Source organism: Ranitomeya imitator, chromosome 5 (assembly GCF_032444005.1).
Source record: "Ranitomeya imitator isolate aRanImi1 chromosome 5, aRanImi1.pri, whole genome shotgun sequence".
In the NCBI taxonomy this organism is placed as follows: domain Eukaryota; kingdom Metazoa; phylum Chordata; class Amphibia; order Anura; family Dendrobatidae; genus Ranitomeya; species Ranitomeya imitator.
The window spans coordinates 370,175,986-370,195,950 of NC_091286.1; the positions used below are offsets into that span (position 1 = coordinate 370,175,986).

The 19,965-nt window shown below is 46.0% G+C and overlaps 1 protein-coding gene across 1 annotated transcript in view; it reads left to right on the plus strand.

Annotated features, from left to right (window-relative positions):
- The first annotated feature begins 889 nt into the window (after positions 1-889).
- LMBRD1 (LMBR1 domain containing 1) overlaps positions 890-19,965 on the plus strand; it is a 354,508-nt gene continuing 335,432 nt past the window's right edge. Inside the window, exon 1 of the mRNA XM_069726658.1 lies at positions 890-1,037. Within this exon, the coding sequence (XP_069582759.1) occupies positions 987-1,037 (51 nt within the window). The 5' untranslated portion in view covers positions 890-986. The remainder of the gene's footprint in view (positions 1,038-19,965) is intronic.

Here is a 19,965-nt window from a genome sequence, read left to right on the forward strand (position 1 = left end):
GCCCTGTGCTATATCTTGCGGCGACGCAGCGTCGCCGCAAGATATACGGACATGCTGCGATCTGAAAAGACGCGCAGCATGTCCGGAGTCGCAGGGCCGCCGCGTGCGTGTTACCACGCATAGTGGAGACGGGATTTCATTAAATCCCCTCCACTATGCTGTAACATCTGGACGCTGCGTGTCTGACGCTGCAGCTCTATGCGTTTCCTGATCGTGGAAACAGACCCTTAGACAATTATATAGTGTATATATATATATATATATATATATATATATATATATATATATATATATATATATATATCTAGCATATTCAGTATGGGGTGGGCCCGGTCCTTATCTTGCAGCAGGGCCCATCAGACTCTAGTTAGGCACGGTTGCCAGGACGTATGGCTTTCCTGCAGAACATTAGCCAGGGCAGCACACTGACTCTGCAGCTACCCCCTTACCAGTGTACCCCCACGTGCCAGCATTGCAGTTCAGTTTGGGGCTGCAGGCAGCAGACTGGGGTCAGCACGGGCAATGTTGCACCTAGGGCCTGCCAAAGGGTATCTTTCTTACTCAGGTGGAATTTTGGAATGGTTTTCGGTACATTATACAGTAATCTCATATGTCTGTCAGGGAGGGGGGAATAACGTTATGACTCTTCTGGCTTCATAAGTGGTAAGGGTTAATGAAGCCATAAAATCCATACAAGTAAGAAGGTACTGCCCCGTGCAGGCGCCATACACGGAGCTCGGTGCCGGGCGGGCAGGGACCTTTGTCTCCAGCAGTGACAGTGCTGCCGATCACGGCTGCTGCCAGTAACGCGACTCTCCCTTGTTGCCGTGGTCACGGGGACGCTTCCGAGTGCCGCCCTGGCTCCGCCCCCAGGTCCCCAGCACAGGAAGGAGGCGGGCCGAGCCCCGGGATTGGACGCTATTCCCGCACCGCTACGGGCAGGAGCAGCTGTCACGGGGTTTGCGGGGGAAACAGGAAGCGGAGCGATGGCGGCTGACCTGGTGATCGGCTGGAGCATCTTCGGGCTGGTGCTGCTGGTAGGCGCCGGTGCAGGAGTGGGGGGACTGTGTGGCATCAGGGGGCGTACGGTGCCCGCCCATCCAGGAAGTGCCATAGTGCAGCCTGTGCCCGGGGGTACACAAGCCTCACACATCCACGTGCTGCTGGTTCCATGGCACGCAGTGTAGCTGTGCTAGGGCGACCACCCGATCTGTGGGAGATGGGCACTGGGGAGTACTGCGGTGTATGGGGCTGTCTGCAGACCTCCAGTGTGCTTGTATGGACGATCCTCGCTGTACACTGTGCCAGGGGGCGACATGGGGTTAATAGGGTGCCTTGTGGGATCAGGGATGGCTTCAGGCTGCCTGTGACCTGCAGTGTGGGGGAAGTTGCCCATATACTTATCACAAACCATCGAGACACATGGTATAACATCGGGCCTCCTGATGAGCCGGAGAGGCGAAACGCGTTGAGGCCAAACCGACATTAGGCTGACGGCACCTCACCTGGCGATGGGTATCATGTTCCTTGAGTGTTTTCACCTATGTGACATTGTCCCCACGAATAATTATCATGAGGGGGATATTGATCGTTGATATAAGGGTGACACTTGAAAGGAACGGCATCTAACTCGGACATGAGCTTGATCCTGATTTGGAGCATATATATATTAGGGGTTGTTGGGAGTGTCTAACAGCTGTGACCTATAGCAACATCATATATACCAACGGTCATGAATTATAGCTATATTTTGTGGTTCAGGTGCATTGCAATAATATATGAGAAAGATAAGTTTCTTTATAAATCAGCGATTGTGCAAATTGCATTTGATTTTCGTCAAAAATCCTTCTACATGTTCTCTAATGTTTTTATTGCATGTGTGGGGTACAGGGTTCCCTATTTATAGGTGTGATCTATGTCTAGATTTATAAGGGCACCTTTAGTTCATTTTTGTGTGGGCAGAGGGACCCATTTGGATCGTTGGGGTCGATTAGGGACCCTAGGGTCAGCTGCCACTGAGCGGGGGCGCCAGAATCGTATCCCTTAGGGCGCCAACCCCCGCAGATAGGTGGACACCAGCATAGGTATCTTGTAGGGATTTTCCATTTCCCACACTAGTATTTTCACGGTGGTGTTTGTTTTGTGTTCTGTGTGGTGTAGCCACAGGTTGGTGGCATTTTAATGATATTTAATAAAATGTTATTTTTGGGGCAACTTCCGGAGAAAAATCATATAATGCCCATGTGCAGCGATGACTGGTCCACTGTGCACACCGCCCAGAGCCCGGTCCTTCGGTTGTGTTGTCCGCAGCGCCGTGTGCTCCAGTATACTATATGTTGTCTGAGCCGTGGACCCGACCACTGCAGGAGCCACCTGATTCCTACGGACCCTCAGTCCGGGTGATACATCACTGGTGTGCTTGGGTTAGTAGTGGAATAAAAAAACTGACCGGCTGCTCCAAACACAATAACACAAGTGTGAACAGGTGCAAGCAGTCAGCGTAGCCAAGAAAACACAGCTGCCATCTGAAACACTATAATGTGCAAACATTGAAAGTATGAAATTGGAACCACATTACTTTACAGAAACTAGGTTAACAATGAAGGTACTTGGTGCACAAATTGGCCAATTCAGGAGCCCATCAGCCACTGCAGGGCGTACCGTATTATTGGGTCTGAGCACTCAGACTGCACGCTGATCTGCTATGTGCCTGTTTGATGAGACCCCTAAAAAATAAAATTAGGTTTGTAAAATTCTCTGAAAAAGACAAAAATTGTTCCTAATTTTAGGCCAAATGAAGACATTCAGGCATCGCACTTGGAGTGCAGACTGCACGGGCAGGCCGCAGAAACGCAGAAGGCTGCTCCGACTGATATACAGCTGGCTGGATGCATGAATCACAATGAATAAATCCCTTCTCCATGTCTGCCTTTAGACATGTTTGTTTGAGCTGTGTAGTTCTTGGGGATTGGGAGGGTTCAACGCTCGATAGGGGGTCCCAGAAACTGGACCCTGATGAATCTGCCTGGAATCAAGAGCAGTAAAGTACACGTATATACAATTAGATTTTACAATATTTCAAAATTTTCATAAAATCCGATATTTTTATAAATGAGTGTAACACAAATCGACCTAAATGTGCTACTACTGTAAAATACAATGTGTCACAAAAAACAACTCAGTCACTGGGAAATGTAGAAGCATTCCAAAATTACCACGAAAGGTTACAGGTGTCAAACTTGAAAAACGTTGCTTGGTCATGAAGACCAAAACTGTCGCTAAGGGGTTAACCTTCTCAACGTTGGACCTACTGGTATGTTTAGTGTCGGGTATAACGCAGACGCAGGAACTGAGCCGACAGCATGCCCAGGAGAGGCAGTGAGCAGGTCTGATCTCCAGCTGCTGCTTCTAACCTCTGAAATCACATTGCCGTAGTATGGGGGTCGTGATGTTTCTCCTGCTTACCAAACCTTCCCTCTGTGCGCATGCTGAAGGCCCTAACACCTGTCTTGGCGGTGGCCTTGTGAAGGACCGGCCTGTTTATGGGCTTCAAAGAAGAGCAGCGTTTTTCTCTATACTCCCATAGTATGTCAGACAATGGCAGGTTCATGTCTTCCAAGCGGTCTAAAAAAATTTTTTTTTAATGTAAACATTGTAAGAATCTACCTCCTTCTACAATATAAAAATCTCGTAGAGCTGCGTCTGGAAATGTACGATGAATGAACATGTATGGTAATCGCTGTAAAGACAGAAAAAATACCCCCAAATAATGGTAAATTCTTTCATTAGGCTATATTGACGGAGCAATAAAAAAAAAAAAATAGATCAGGTCCTGGTAAGAAGGGGAGAAAAAACCAGAAGCACAGTAAAATAACATGCCCAGTCATGAATGTGTTAAAATAGAAACGCAAAGCACAAGGAATGTACAGAAGAATGACAGGCATGGGGTAAAGGAGGACATTGTAAGTGTGTGCTTGCCTGGTGACCGGATGAGCAACACAATTGTGTCACTCTGAAATTGGGCAAAACTGCCAAACTCTCGTGCTCCAGAAAGCCGACTGTAGGGCAAAGATTGCTGTCTGCAAGGAGTCTGGGAACCATAAACCTAGTCAGTCTGAGGACGGTATGAAATAGACTAGTTACAGCAGCGTGTACCAGGCCCATTGCTGTAGTTTTGATAAAATCACTATTTGATCTTCTGCAGCTCTGCTAGTCTTCTCAATTCTGAGCTCAGTCTGACGCTGCCTCCAACATCGAATGACCAGGTTCTGTCTGCATTGTGCAGAGAATGAAAGCTGCCAATCATTAGTGGTGGGGGGCTGGGATAGCCAGTTTTGTCAAAAATACAGCAAGAAGCCCAGTAAGGGTGTGTTCACATGTATTTTTTTTTCTTTTTTGTGTAAGCACTATTTTTTCTGGGAACAGGAAGGGGCTGGGGCATGAAACACATCAATAATTTGACATGATGCTGCTATTTCCATATTGAATAAAACCCAAAACAGAACCTTGTGAATTGTGTGTTTACCATTGAAATGAATTGAAGACATATTAGAGTATTTGAACCAGTTTACCATGTGAATTTTGGAGTAGAACATGCTGGAAAATCCAAATAAAAAATCCATGATGAACATACTGACTATCACACAGACTTTTTTTTTAATTCTCCCTTGATTTTAGAGATTTGCTTCAAAATTCACATCATTAGAAGTGTTTTTAAAATGTCGATTTTTGAAGCAATTCCACCTGAACATCCATGTACACCAAAGCTCCATAGGCAACACTCAGTCACCTAGTGCTGGAATCGGGTTCTTTTTCCTCTTCCTATTTTATGCTGCTTTCATATGTAACATAGTAACATAGTTAGTAAGGCCGAAATAAGACATTTGTCCATCCAGTTCAGCCTATATTCCATCATAATAAATACCCAGATCTACGTCCTTCTACAGAACCTAATAATTGTATGATACAATATTGTTCTGCTCCAGGAAGACATCCAGGCCTCTCTTGAACCCCTCGACTGAGTTCGCCATCACCACCTCCTCAGGCAAGCAATTCCAGATTCTCACTGCCCTAACAGTAAAGAATCCTCTTCTATGTTGGTGGAAAAACCTTCTCTCCTCCAGACGCAAAGAATGCCCCCTTGTGCCCATCACCTTCCTTGGTATAAACAGATCCTCAGCGAGATATTTGTATTGTCCCCTTATATACTTATACATGGTTATTAGATCACCCCTCAGTCGTCTTTTTTCTAGACTAAATAATCCTAATTTCGCTAATCTATCTGGGTATTGTAGTTCTCCCATCCCCTTTATTAATTTTGTTGCCCTCCTTTGTACTCTCTCTAGTTCCATTATATCCTTCCTGAGCACCGGTGCCCAAAACTGGACACAGTACTCCATGTGCGGTCTAACTAGGGATTTGTACAGAGGCAGTATAATGCTCTCATCATGTGTATCCAGACCTCTTTTAATGCACCCCATGATCCTGTTTGCCTTGGCAGCTGCTGCCTGGCACTGGCTGCTCCAGGTAAGTTTATCATTAACTAGGATCCCCAAGTCCTTCTCCCTGTCAGATTTACCCAGTGGTTTCCCGTTCAGTGTGTAATGGTGATATTGATTCCCTCTTCCCATGTGTATAACCTTACATTTATCATTGTTAAACCTCATCTGCCACCTTTCAGCCCAAGTTTCCAACTTATCCAGATCCATCTGTAGCAGAATACTATCTTCTCTTGTATTAACTGCTTTACATAGTTTTGTATCATCTGCAAATATCGATATTTTACTGTGTAAACCTTCTACCAGATCATTAATGAATATGTTGAAGAGAACAGGTCCCAATACTGACCCCTGCGGTACCCCACTGGTCACAGCGACCCAGTTAGAGACTATACCATTTATAACCACCCTCTGCTTTCTATCACTAAGCCAGTTACTAACCCATTTACACACATTTTCCCCCAGACCAAGCATTCTCATTTTGTGTACCAACCTCTTGTGCGGCACGGTATCAAACGCTTTGGAAAAATCGAGATATACCACGTCCAATGACTCACCGTGGTCCAGCCTATAGCTTACCTCTTCATAAAAACTGATTAGATTGGTTTGACAGGAGCGATTTCTCATAAACCCATGCTGATATGGAGTTAAACAGTTATTCTCATTGAGATAATCCAGAATAACATCCCTCAGAAACCCTTCAAATATTTTACCAACAATAGAGGTTAGACTTACTGGCCTATAATTTCCAGGTTCACTTTTAGAGCCCTTTTTGAATATTGGCACCACATTTGCTATGCTGTGTTAGCTGAGTGTTTCCCAAACCCCGTCCTCATGGCCACCAACACATCATGTCTCCCGGAATGCCTTAGTATTGGATATTTCCATATGAAAATCCATGAACACATGCCCTAAGTGAAAATAACATGAATGAGGACATATAAGGCTAGGTTCCCATTGCGTTAATGGGACCGCGCTAACGGACAGCGTTGCACGGCGAAATTAACGCCGTGCAACGCGTCCGTTAGCGCGCCCATTAACAGCAATGGGGACGCGCATCACTAGCGCGTGCCATTTTCGGCATGCGCTAGCGATGTGCCGGTGTTTTGTGGCGTGCCGCGGACGCTGCTTGCAGCGTCCGAGGCGCGCCCGCGGTCCGTTCTCCGCTCTCGCAGATCTGAGATCTGCGAGAGCGGGGACGTTTAACGCGACCCCTTTACAACACATTGCGTTGGCGCAATCCGCTAGCGCTAGGCGCTAAACGGATTGCACTAACACAATCTGAACCTAGCCTAAGGCTATGTTCATTGTGCTGTTGGCCTTAGTTTAAGGCCGGCGTCACACTAGGCGTACGAAAATTCGGTCCGTTTTTTACGGCCGTAATACGCATAAAATGTTCCCAAAATAGTGATCCGTATGTCCTCTGTAGGCAGGGTGTGTCAGCGTATTTTGCCCATGTCATCCTCCGTATGTAATCCGTATGGCATCCGTACTACGAGATTTTCTCGCCGGCTTGCAAAACGGACATACAATGGATCCATGGGCTAAAATATTCGTTAAAACATACATACAGTGTGTATGTATGTGTATATATATATATATATATATATATATATATATATATATATATATATGTATGTATGTATGTATGTATGTATGTATGTATGTATGTGTATATATATATATATATATATATATATATTTCATATAGCGCTAGATAGCAGAAAAGCCGGTAATTCAATTGCCGGCTTTTGCTATCTCCTTCCCAAAACCAACTTGATATGAGACATGGTTTACATACAGTAAGGCCATGTTCACACAGTGCGTTTTTTTTCTGCGGAACCGCAGCGTTTTTGCCGCTGCGGTTCCGCAGCTGTTTTCCATGCAGGGTACAGTACACTGTACCCTATGGAAAACAGGAACCACTGTGCACATGATGCGGGAATCGGGAAAAAAAAGCCGCGCTGAATAGCCGCGGTAAAAAAGAAGTACCATGTCACTTCTTTTTTCGGAGCCGCAGCGGTTCTGCACCCATAGACCTCCATTGTGAGGTCAAACCCGCAGTAAAACCCGCAGATCAAAAATATATCTGCGGGTTTTATTGCGGTTTGTGGTGCCGAACCGCTGCAGCAGGAAGTGCGGGGAAGCGGGCGGAAGTGCGTGGGCGGAGTGTGGCTGCCCCGATCCCACCCCCCATGCTCCGATGCCCCACCCCGTACTCCGATGCCCCCCCCCGTGCTCCGATGCCCCCCCCGTGCCGTAATCTCCCCCCCTTATACTTACCCGGCCTCCCGGTGTCCATCCGGCCGTCTTCTCCCTGGGCGCCGCCATCTTGCAAAATGGCGGGCGCATGCGCAGTGCGCCCGCCGAATCTGCCGGCCGGCAGATTCGTTCCAAAGTGCATTTTGATCACTGAGATAGGTTATATCTCAGTGATCAAAATAAAAAAATAGTAAATGACACCCCCCCCCTTTGTCACCCCCATAGGTAGGGACAATAAAAAAATTAAGAATTTTTTTTTTTTTTCCACTAAGGTTAGAATAGGGTTAGGGTTAGGGTATTTTCAGCCATTTTAACCCTAAAAAAACTTCCTAGAAAACACACAGACTCTGCATAGAAAACTGCATAAAAAAAAGGATCAAAAAACGCACCAAAAACTACAAAAAAAGGACCAAAAAAAGGATCTGCGTTTTCTGCCAAGAGCTGCGGTTTCAGTCCTGAAAAAAAAAGGATGGAAATCAGGAACGTGTGAACATACCCTAAACCTTTTCATATCCCTTTTTTTTTTGCATGTTCCTCACTACTAATGTTAGTAGTATGTATGTGCAAAATTTGGGCGCTCTAGCTGGTAAAATAAAGGGTTAAATCGCGGAAAAAAAGTGGCGTGGATTCCCGCGCAATTTTCTCCGCCGGAGTGGTAAAGCCAGTGACTGAGGGCAGATATTAATATCTGCATTAGCAGGCCTCTGCTTGTAAAATTATTTAACCCCTTCAGATGGATTTACAGCATGGGACAAGACTGAACAACGGAAGGTATGGGATATTGTTGGTTTTTTGTTTTTTTTTTAACTTTGTTTCAGGTGACAAGGGTCTTCAATTGGATTGAGAGTATAATAAACTATTACAACACCCTGTGTCTTTATTTCATTAAAATACTTTTTTCATAATGTGTGTGTATTATTAACCCTTTATTACTATAGGATTAATAATGAATAGATGTCTTCTTGACACCTCTCCATTATTAACCTGGCTTATTGTCACCTTACAATAGCAAGGTGACATTAACCCTTTATTACCCCATATCCCACTGCTACACAGGAGTGGGAAGAGAGTGGCCAAGTGCCAGAATAGGCGCATCTTCCAGAGATGCCTTTTCTGGGGTGGCTAGGGGCAGATGTTTTTAGCCAGGGGGGGGGGCAATAACCATGGTCCCTCTCTAGGCTATTAATATCTGCCCTCAGTCACTGGCTTTACCACTCTGGCGTAGAAAATTGCACGGGAGCCCACACCAGTTTTTTCCGCGATTTAACCCTTTATTTTACCAGCTAGAGCGCCCAAATTTTGCACATACACACTACTAACATTAGTAGTGAGGAATATGCAAAAAAAAAGGGATATGAAAAGGTTTACTGTATATAAACCATGTCTTATATCCTGTCGGGTTTGGGAAGGAGATGGCAAAAGCCGGCAATTGAATTACCGGCTTTTCTTCTCCCTCTCCCTCTGCCATCCTGCGCCCCTGTTCTGTCATGTGCTGCTGCCATCCTGCGCCCCCGTTCTGTCATGTGCTGCTGCCATCCTGCGTCACCACTCTGTAATTTGCTGCTCCCATCCATATGGCCCATACGCTAAAGGTTTAAAGGTTTATGGTCCCCATAAGATGCTCCATAGTATATGCCCCCGTACACTGCTCCATTATGGTTGATGGCCCCATAAGATGCTCCATAGTATGTGCCCCGTATGCTGCTGCGATATATATAAAAAAAAATACCATACTCTCCTATCGTCGCTGGGCGCCGAATGCTGGGGGGCCTGAGCAGGCGGGGACACCGGCTCGCTGTGGGGGGTCAGGTGCCGGAGTCACCGCTAGATCAGGCCCCCGACAATTGCTATATTCACCTGGCCCTGATCCAGCGTTGCGTGCCGCTCTGTGTTCCGGTTCCTCTGGCTGTGACTGTTCAGTCAGAGGGCGGCGCGCATTAAGCGCGTCATCGCACCCTCTGAACTGTGACCATCACAGGCAGAGGACCCGGAGGACAGAGCGGCCGGTAGCGCTGGAATGGGACAGGTGAATATAGCTTATACGCACCCTCCTGGCGCGTCCCTCCTATCCGTTGGAGATCGCGGTGTGCATTCAGTACTTACGCATACCGCGATCTCCTGGGAGCGTCACTCTGTGGGGTCCAGACTGCGCCGGCGCTTGCGCAGTCTATAAAGGCTTCGGACAGAGTGACGCTCCCAGCCTTATATTATAGATGTGTGTCATCTCCTCCTGTATTAGACCGCGTTCACACGTTATTTGCTCAGTATTTTTACCTTAGTATTTGTAAGCTAAATTGACAGCCTGATAAATCCCCAGCCAACAGGAAGCCCTTCCCCCCTGGCAGTATATATTAGCTCACACATACACATGATAGACAGGTCATGTGACTGACAGCTGCCAGATTTCCTATATGGTACATTTGTTGCTCTTGTTGTTTGTCTGCTTATTAATCAGATTTTTATTTTTGAAGGATAATACCAGACTTGTGTGTGTTTTAGGGTGAGTTTCATGTGTCAAGTTGTGTGTGTTGAGTTTTGTGTGGTGACATGCGTGTAGCAACTTTTTGAGTTAAGTTGCATGTGACAGGTTAGTGTAGCAAGTTGTGTGCAGCAAGTTTTGCGCATGGCGAGTTTTGCGCGTGGCGACTTTTATGTTTGGTGCGTTTTGAGTATGCAAGTTTTGTGTGAGGCAACTTTTGCATGTGTTGCAACTTTTGTGCATGTGGCAATTTTTTTGCTTGTACAAGTTTTGCGTGTGGCGAGTTTTGCGCGTGGCGAGTTTTGAGCGGCGACTTTTGTGTTTTTAACTTTTATGTGGCGAAGTTGGTGCATGTGTGGTGAAATTTGTGCTGAGGGTTGTATATGTGTTCAAGCACGTGGTAGTGTGTGGCGCATTTTGTGTGTGTTCATATCCCCGTGTGTGATGAGTATCCCATGTCAGGGCCCCACCTTAGCAACTGTACGGTATATACTCTTTGGCGCCATCGCTCTCACTCTTTAAGCCCCCCTTGTTCACATCTGGCAGCTGTCAATTTGCCTCCAACACTTTTCCTTTCGGTTTTTCCCCATTATGTAGATAAGGGCAAAATTGTTTGGTGAATTGGAACGCGCGGGGTTAAAATTTCGCCTCACAACATAGCCTACGACGCTCTCGGGGTCCAGACGTGTGACTGTGCAAAATTTTGTGGCTGTAGCTGCGACGGTGCAGATGCCAATCCCGGACATACATACATACACACACACATACACACACACACACACACACACACACACACACACACACACACACACACACACACACACACACACACACACACACACACACACACACATTCAGCTTTATATATTAGACATATATTTGTCTAAGGGCCACTTCCGTCTGTCCTTCTTTCTGTCACGGATATTCATTGGTCGCGGCCTCTGTCTGGCATGGAAATCCAAGTCGCTGATTGGTCGCTGCAAAACAGCCACGACCAATCAGCGACTGGCATAATCCAGAAGAAAATGGCCACTCCTTCCTCCCCGCAGTCAGTCCCCCGCTCCATACTCCCCTCCAGTCAGCCCTCACACAGGGTTAATGGCAGCGCTAATGGACCGCGTTATGCTGCGGTGTAACGCACTCCATTAACGCTGCTATTAACCCTGTGTGACCAACTTTTTTACTATTGATGCTGCCTATGCAGCCTCAATAGTAAAAAGATCTAATGTTAACCCCTTCCCGACCCATGACGCCACGTAGGCGTCATGAAAGTCGGTGCCAATCCGACCCATGACGCCTATGTGGCGTCATGGAAAGATCGCGTCCCTGCAGATCCGGTGAAAGGGTTAACTCCCATTTCACCCGATCTGCAGGGACAGGGGGAGTGGTAGTTTAGCCCAGGGGGGGTGGCTTCACCCCCTCGTGGCTACGATCGCTCTGATTGGCTGTTGAAAGTGAAACTGCCAATCAGAGCGATTTGTAATATTTCACCTATTATAACTGGTGAAATATTACAATCCAGCCATGGCCGATGCTGCAATATCATCGGCCATGGCTGGAAATACTAGTGTGCCCCCACCCACCCCCCCAGCCCCCCGATCTGGCCGGTACACTGCTCCGGCTCCCCTCCGTCCTGTGCTCCGCTCCCCCCCGTGCTCTTGTCCGCTCCCCCCGTGCTCCGCTCCCCCCCGTGCTCTTGTCCGCTCCCCCCGTGCTCCAATCACCCCCCCTGCACTCCGATCCACCCCCCGTGCTCCGTTCCACCCCCCGTGCTCCGTTCCACCCCCCGTGCTCCGTTCCACCCCCCGTGCTCCGTTCCACCCCCCGTGCTCCGTTCCAGCCCCCCCGTGCTCCGTTCCAGCCCCCCGTGCTCCGTTCCACGCCTGCCGCGCTCCGATTCCCCCCCCCCGTGCTCCGATTCCCCCCCCCCCCCCGTGGTCCCCCCCCCACCCCATCATACTTACCGATCCTGCCGGGGTCCCGTCCGTCTTCTCCCTGGGCGCCGCCATCTTCCAAAATGGCGGGCGCAGCCGGCAGATTCGTTCCAAAGTGCATTTTGATCACTGTGATAGATTATATCTCAGTGATCAAAATAAAAAAAATAATAAATGACCCCCCCCCTTTGTCACCCCCATAGGTAGGGACAATAAAAAAATAAATAATTTTTTTTTTTCCACTAATGTTAGAATAGGGGTAGGGGTAGGGTTAGGGGTAGGGTTAGGGCTAGGGTTAGGGTTTTGGTATGTGCACACGTATTCTGGTCCTCTGTGGATTTTTCCGCTGCGGATTTGATAAATCCGCAGTGCTAAACCGCTGCGGATTTATGGCGGATTTACTGCGTTTTTTCTGCACATTTCACTGCGGTTTTACAATTGCGATTTTCTATTGGAGCAGTTGTAAAACCGCTGCGGAATCCGCACCATGAAGTGACATGCTGCGGAATGTAAACCGCTGCGTTTCCGTGCAGTTTTTCCGCAGCATGTGTGCAGCGATTTTTGTTTCCCGTAGGTTTACATTGAACTGTAAGCTCATGGGAAACTGCTGCGGATCCGCAGCGTTTTCCGCAGCATGTGCACATACCTTTAGAATTAGGCCATGTGCACACGGTGCGGATTTGGCTGCGGATTGGCCGCTGCGGATTCGCAGCAGTGTTCCATCAGGTTTACAGTACCATGTAAACCTATGGAAAACCAAATCCGCTGTGCCCATGGTGTGGAAAATACCGCGCGGAAACGCTGCGTTGTATTTTCCGCAGCATGTCAATTCTTTGTGCGGATTCCGCAGCATTTTACACCTGTTCCTCAATAGGAATCCGCAGGTGAAATCCGCACAAAAAACACTGGAAATCCGCGGAAAATCGGCAGGTAAAACGCAGTGCCTTTTACCCGCGGATTTTTCAAAAATGGTGCGGAAATATCTCACACGAATCCGCAACGTGGGCACATAGCCTTAGGGTTAGGGTTGGAATTAGGGTTGTGGTTAGGGTTGTGATTAGGGTTATGGCTACAGTTGGGATTAGGGTTAGGGGTGTGGGGGGGTTAGTGTTGGAGGTAGAATTGAGGGGTTACCACTGTTTAGGCACATCAGGGGTCTCCAAACGCAACATGGCGCCACCATTGATTCCAGCCAATCTCATATTCAAAAAGTCAAATGGTGCTCCCTCACTTCCGAGCCCTGACGTGTGCCCAAACAGTGGTTTACCCCCACATATGGGGTACCAGCATACTCAGGATAAACTGCGCAACAATTACTGGGGTCCAATTTCTCCTGTTACCCTTGTGAATCTAAAAAAATGCTTGCTAAAACATAATTTTTGAGGAAAGAAAAATGATTTTTTATTTTCACGGCTCTGCGTTGTAAACGTCTGTGAAGCACTTGGGGGTTCAAAGTGCTCACCACATATCTAGATAAGTTCCTTGGGGGGGTCTAGTTTCTAAAATGGGGTCACTTGTGGGGGGTTTCTACTGTTTAGGCACACCAGGGGCTCTGCAAACGCAATGTGACGCCCGCAGACCATTCCATCAAAGTCTGCATTTCAAAAGTCACTACTTCCCTTCTGAGCCCCGACGTGTGCCCAAACAGTGGTTTACCCCCACACATGGGGTATCAGCGTACTCAGGAGAAACTGGACAACAACTTTTGGGGTCCAATTTCTCCTGTAACTCTTGGGAAAATAAAAAATTCTGGGCTAAATAATTATTTTTGAGGTAAGAAAATGTATTTATTATTTTCACGGCTCTGCACTATAAACTTCTATGAAGCACTTGGGGGTTCAAAGTGGTCACCACACATCTAGATAAGTTCCTTTCGGGGTCTAGTTTCCAAAATGGGGTCACTTGTGGGGGGTTTCTACTGTTTAGGCACCTCAGGGGCTCTGCAAACGCAACGTGACGCCCGCAGAGCATTCCATCAAAGTCTGCATTTCAAAACGTCACTACTTCAATTCCGAGCCCCGGCATGTGCCCAAACAGTAGTTTACCCCCACATATGGGGTATCACCATACTCAGGAGAAACTGGACAACAAATATTGGGGTCAAATTTCTACTGTTACCCTTGGGAAAATTAAAAAATTCTGGGCTAAATAATTATTTTTGAGGAAAGAAAACGTATTTATTATTTTCACGGCTCTGCATTATAAACTTCTATGAAGCACTTGGGGGTTCAAAGTGCTCACCACACATCTAGATAAGTTCCTTTGGGGGTCTAGTTTCCAAAATGGGGTCACTTGTGGGGGGTTTCTACTGTTAAGCCACATCAGGGGCTCTGCAAACGCAACGTGACGCCCACAGAGCATTCCATCAAAGTCTGCATTTCAAAACGTCACTACTTCACTTCCGAGCCCCGGCATGTGCCCAAACAGTGATTTACCCCCACATATGGGGTATCAGCGTACTCAGGAGAAACTGGACAACAACTTTTGGGGTCAAATTTCTCCTGTTACCCTTGGGAAAATAAAAAATTGCAGGCTAAAAGATCATTTTTGAGGAAATAATTTTTATTTTTTATTTTCATGGCTCTGCGTTATAAACTTCTGTGAAGCACTTGGGGGTTCAAAGTCCTCACCACACATCTAGATTAGTTCCTTTGGGGGTCTAGTTTCCAAAATGGGGTCATTTCTGAAGGATCTCCAATGTTTAGGCACACAGGGGCTCTCCAAACGTGACATGGTGTCCGCTAATGATTGGAGCTAATTTTCCATTTAAAAAGCCAAATGGCGTGCCATCCCTTCCGAGCCCTGCCGTGCGCCCAAACAGTGGTTTACCCCCACATATGGGGTATCAGCGTACTCAGGACAAACTGGACAACAATATTTGGGGTCCAATTTCTCCTATTATCCTTGGCAAAATAGGAAATTCCAGGCTAAAAAATCATTTTTGAGGAAAGAAAAATTATTTTTTATTTTCATGGCTCTGCGTTATAAACTTCTGTGAAGCACCTGGGGGTTTAAAGTGCTCAATATGCATTTAGATAAGTTCCTTGGGGGGTCTAGTTTCCAAAATGGGGTCACTTGTGGGGGAGCTCCAATGTTTAGGCACACAGGGGCTCTCCAAACGCGACATGGTGTCCGCTAACAATTGGAGCTAATTTTCCATTCAAAAAGTGAAATGGCGCGCCTTCCCTTCCGAGCCCTGCCGAGTGCCCAAACAGTGGTTTACCCCCACATATGAGGTATCGGCGTACTCGGGAGAAATTGCCCAACAAAAAATTGAGGCGAAAAGAATTTTTTTGTGAAAAAAAAGTACTTTTTCATTTTTACGGATCAATTTGTGAAGCACCTGGGGGTTCAAAGTGCTCACTATGCATCTAGATAAGTTCCTTGGGGCGTCTTGTTTCCAAAATGGGGTCACTTGTGGGGGAGCTCCAATTTTTAGGCACACGGGGGCTCTCCAAACGTGACATGGTGTCCGCTAAAGAGTGGAGCCAATTTTTGATTCAAAAAGTCAAATGGCGCTCCTTCCCTTCCAAGCCCTGCCGTGCGCCCAAACAGTGGTTTACCCCCACATATGAGGTATCAGCGTACTCAGGACAAATTGGACAACAACTTTCATGGTTCAGTTTCTCCTTTTACCATTGGAAAATAAAAAAAATTGATGCTAAAAGATAATTTTTGTGACTAAAAAGTTAAATGTTCATTTTTTCCTTCCATGTTGCTTCTGCTGCTGTGAAGCACCCGAAGGGTTAATAAACTTCTTGAATGTGGTTTTGAGTACCTTGAGGGGTGCAGTTTTTAGAATGGTGTAACTTTTGGGTATTTTCAGCCATATAGACCCCTCAAACTGACTTCAAATGTGAGGTGGTCCCTAAAAAAAATGGTTTTGTAAATTTCGTTGTAAAAATGACAAATCGCTGGTCAAATTTTAACCCTTATAACTTCCTAACAAAAAAAAATTTTGTTTCCAAAATTGTGCTGATGTAAAGTAGACATGTGGGAAATGTTATTTATTAACTATTTTGTGTCACATATCTCTCTGGTTTAACAGAATAAAAATTCAAAATGTGAAAATTGCGAAATTTTCAAAATTTTCGCCAAATTTCCGTTTTTATCACAAATAAACGCAGAATTTATTGACCTAAATTTACCACTAACATGAAGCCCAATATGTCACGAAAAAACAATCTCAGAACCGCTAGGATCCGTCGAAGCGTTCCTGAGTTATTACCTCATAAAGGGACACTGGTCAGAATTGCAAAAAACGGCAAGGTCTTTAAGGTCAAAATAGGCTGGGTCATGAAGGGGTTAAAAATAATAAAAAAAAAAATCATCATATACTCACATTCCGGCGCCTTTCCCGCTCCTCGTGATTCTCCGGTGACCGCTCCATGCAAGCGGCAGGTTCCGGTGGCAAGGATGGTATGCGACAAGGACTTGCCATGATGTCACGGTCATGTGACCGCGACATCATCACAGGTCCTGCGCCCATACAAACCCTGGGACCAGAAGGTGCTGCGTGCACCGCACACAGGGACAGGACTTCAACGGAGGGTGAGTATATGTTTTTTTTTTTATTTTAAGTCTGTATACTACATGGCTCTGTGCTGTATACTCCGTGGCTGGGCAATATACTATGCGGCTGGGTAATCTACTACGTGGACATGCATATTCTAGAATACCCTATGCGTTAGAATCGGGCCACCATCTAGTGTGTGTGTGTATGTATGTATTTATGTATATACGTGTGTGTGTATAATATATATATATATATATATATATATATATATATATATATATATATATATATATATATATATATATATATATATATATATATATATTACACCTATACTATGTGTACAGGAAAGAAGTATATCTTGGTACCGTGTTATACCAGAATATACTATGTGTAGACATTAATTTTATCTGTTCTATTCTAACCCGTCAGTGTGATTTTACTGTACACCACACTAAATTGCCGGCTTTTCTATCGAACGCCGCTGCGTATTTCTCGCAAGTCACACTGTTGGTCCGTGTGTAATCCGTATTTTTCTCGCCCCCATTGACTGCCCATTAGTGTGCTTGTTTGGAGAGTTTTCAGCTTTAATGCGGCGTAAAGTGGGATCCGAATATGGCCTGAGATCTAGGATATGAGCAAAGAACTATTTAATAAAGTAGAAATAAAAGTAGAAATACTAAGTTAGAATGGGTTTATTGCTAGAGTACGTGTAAAAGCAGAACAAATGACAGAAGAAGCTAATGGTCTTTATTTCGTTAACTGTTGTGATTTTAAAATTGAGATTTCAGGCATCTGGTAATGTATCTTTTAGTGATTTCGTTAATTATATTGCGTGTTGTAAAATGCAATTTATTTTGTCATAAGCTTCTATTCATCTTGTTTGGTACTGATGCGGCCATTTACAATGCTGTAATTATCATTGCTTATGATTTAAAAATATTGAGGTTGTACATTTAGTTTCAGCATCGTGTGAAACTGAACAACTAAAAATACAATTTGGCTTTTAATCTTCCATTAAAGTCAACATCGCTTACGAGTTTTGTAGGGAAAGTTGCAAGTGTGTCGACTACACCTTTTATCTATACAGTATAATACATACTGTATATATATTATGTATTATAAATTACCACAGTGATACTATGTATAGCAGAAATCTCGGTCTTCTGTGAACGCCAGACAGAAGCTGGCATTCACAGGAGTATGATCATGACGGGCACAGTGGTCTTCAGTAGACGCTGGATGTCAAAGCCACCCCTCTGCACCCTGTGATCGGGATTGCCGAAGGGTGGTTAGAATAGCACTCCCCCTGGGATGCGCACTGTAAATGCCACTGTCAGAGAATGACATCAACATTTAATAGGTTAACAGAGCACAGCTCCACTTACTGCTGCCAGAGCCAGATGATGGCTGAATGACACGGCTCCTGAGCCCCCTCCAATCTTCCGCTGCCTATTGGTTGGTCGTTAAGGAGTAATTCTATTTAATTTTTATTTCGTAAATCAATAATTCACATGAAAACACTAAACTTTGTAATATCAGAGAAATCTTTTATTTTTTATTTTTTTCTGGATGGTGAAAAAACGCTGCAAATACGCAGGTCGACTTTTATACAGAAAAGTCAAGGAGAGCCGGATTTGACGTCACTCGGCTCTGCTACATTTAGATGGCAGGCTGCATGATGCGTCCATGCAGCCTGTCATCCAGCAGAGCGAACCCGAACCCCATTCACTTGAATGGGGGTCCGACAATTCAGTGTTTGACACGCTGTCATATGCATGACAGCGCTGCAAACATTGCTTCTGATCGGTGGGGAAATCATCCCCGCCGGTCAGAGAGCCGCGGCTCCCACGTTGTCAGAAGACGGCGGGATCGCTCAGCTAGATCAGAGGTATAAACTTCACCTTCGGTCACTGGTATTATTATTTATTATTATTATTATTATTTATTGTTATAGCGCCATTTGTTCCATGGCGCTTTACATGTGAGGAGGGGTATACATAATAAAAACAAGTACAATAATCTTAAACAATACAAGTCATAACTGGTACAGGAGGAATGAGGACCCTGCCCGCGAAGGCTCACAATCTACAAGGGATGGGTGATGATACAGTAGGTGAGGATAGAGCTAGTCGTGCAGTTGTTTGGTCAATCGGTGGTTACTGCAGGTTGTAGGCTTGTCGGAAGAGGTGGGTCTTCAGGTTCTTTTTGAAGGTTTCGATGGTAGGTGAGAGTCTGATATGTTGTGGTAGAGAGTTCCAGAGTAGGGGTGATACGCGAGAGAAATCTTGTATACGATTGTGGGAAGAGGAGATAAGAGGGGAATAGAGAAGGAGATCTTGTGAGGATCGGAGGTTGCGTGTAGGTAAGTACCGGGAGACGAGGTCACAGATGTATGGAGGAGACAGGTTGTGGATGGCTTTGTGTGTCATGGTTAGGGTTTTGTAGTGGAGTCTCTGGGCAATGGGGAGCCAGTGAAGGGATTGACAGAGGGGAGAGGCCGGGGAATAGCGGGGGGGACAGGTGGATTAGTCGGGCAGCAGAGTTTAGAATAGATTGGAGGGGTGCGAGAGTGTTAGAGGGGAGGCCACAGAGCAGGAGGTTGCAGTAGTCAGCTGATGGGACTACTGATCCCATTATCTGACACCTACAGCCGCTAATTACAGTGAGAGCAGGAGCGGCGGATGGGAGTTTTCATCTGCCGCTCCTGCGCTATAAATAAATAAATAATTAAAAAAAAATCTGTGTGGGTTCCCCCCTATTTTTGATAACCAGCTAGACAAAACTCACAGCTCACAGCTGCAAACCTCAGCTGTCAGCTTCAGCAAGGCTAGTCTTCAAGAATAGAGGGGTCCTCACGCTTTTTTTTTTTTTTCAATTATTTAAATAAATAATTTAAAAAATGGCGTTGGGTCCCCCCCCATTTTTGACAACCAGCCTTGCTAAAGCTCACAGGTGGGGGCTGGTATTCTGTCTGGTAAGGGGCCATTGATATAGGGCGTCCCCCAGCCTAATAATAGCAGCCCGCAGCTGACCAGAAAAGGCGCATCTATTAGAGTAGGGTTAAGATGACAGCGCATTACACAAGCCTAAGGTGCTTGTTAACCCCTTTCTGACATGTGACGTACAGGTGGGGTGGGCACGTATGACCACCGTCAGGATAGTACGTCATATGCGATCGACCGCGCTCACGGGGGAAGCGCGGCTGATCGCGGCCGGGTGTCAGCTGACTTTCACAGCTGACATCTGGCACTATGTGCCAGGAGCGGTCACGGA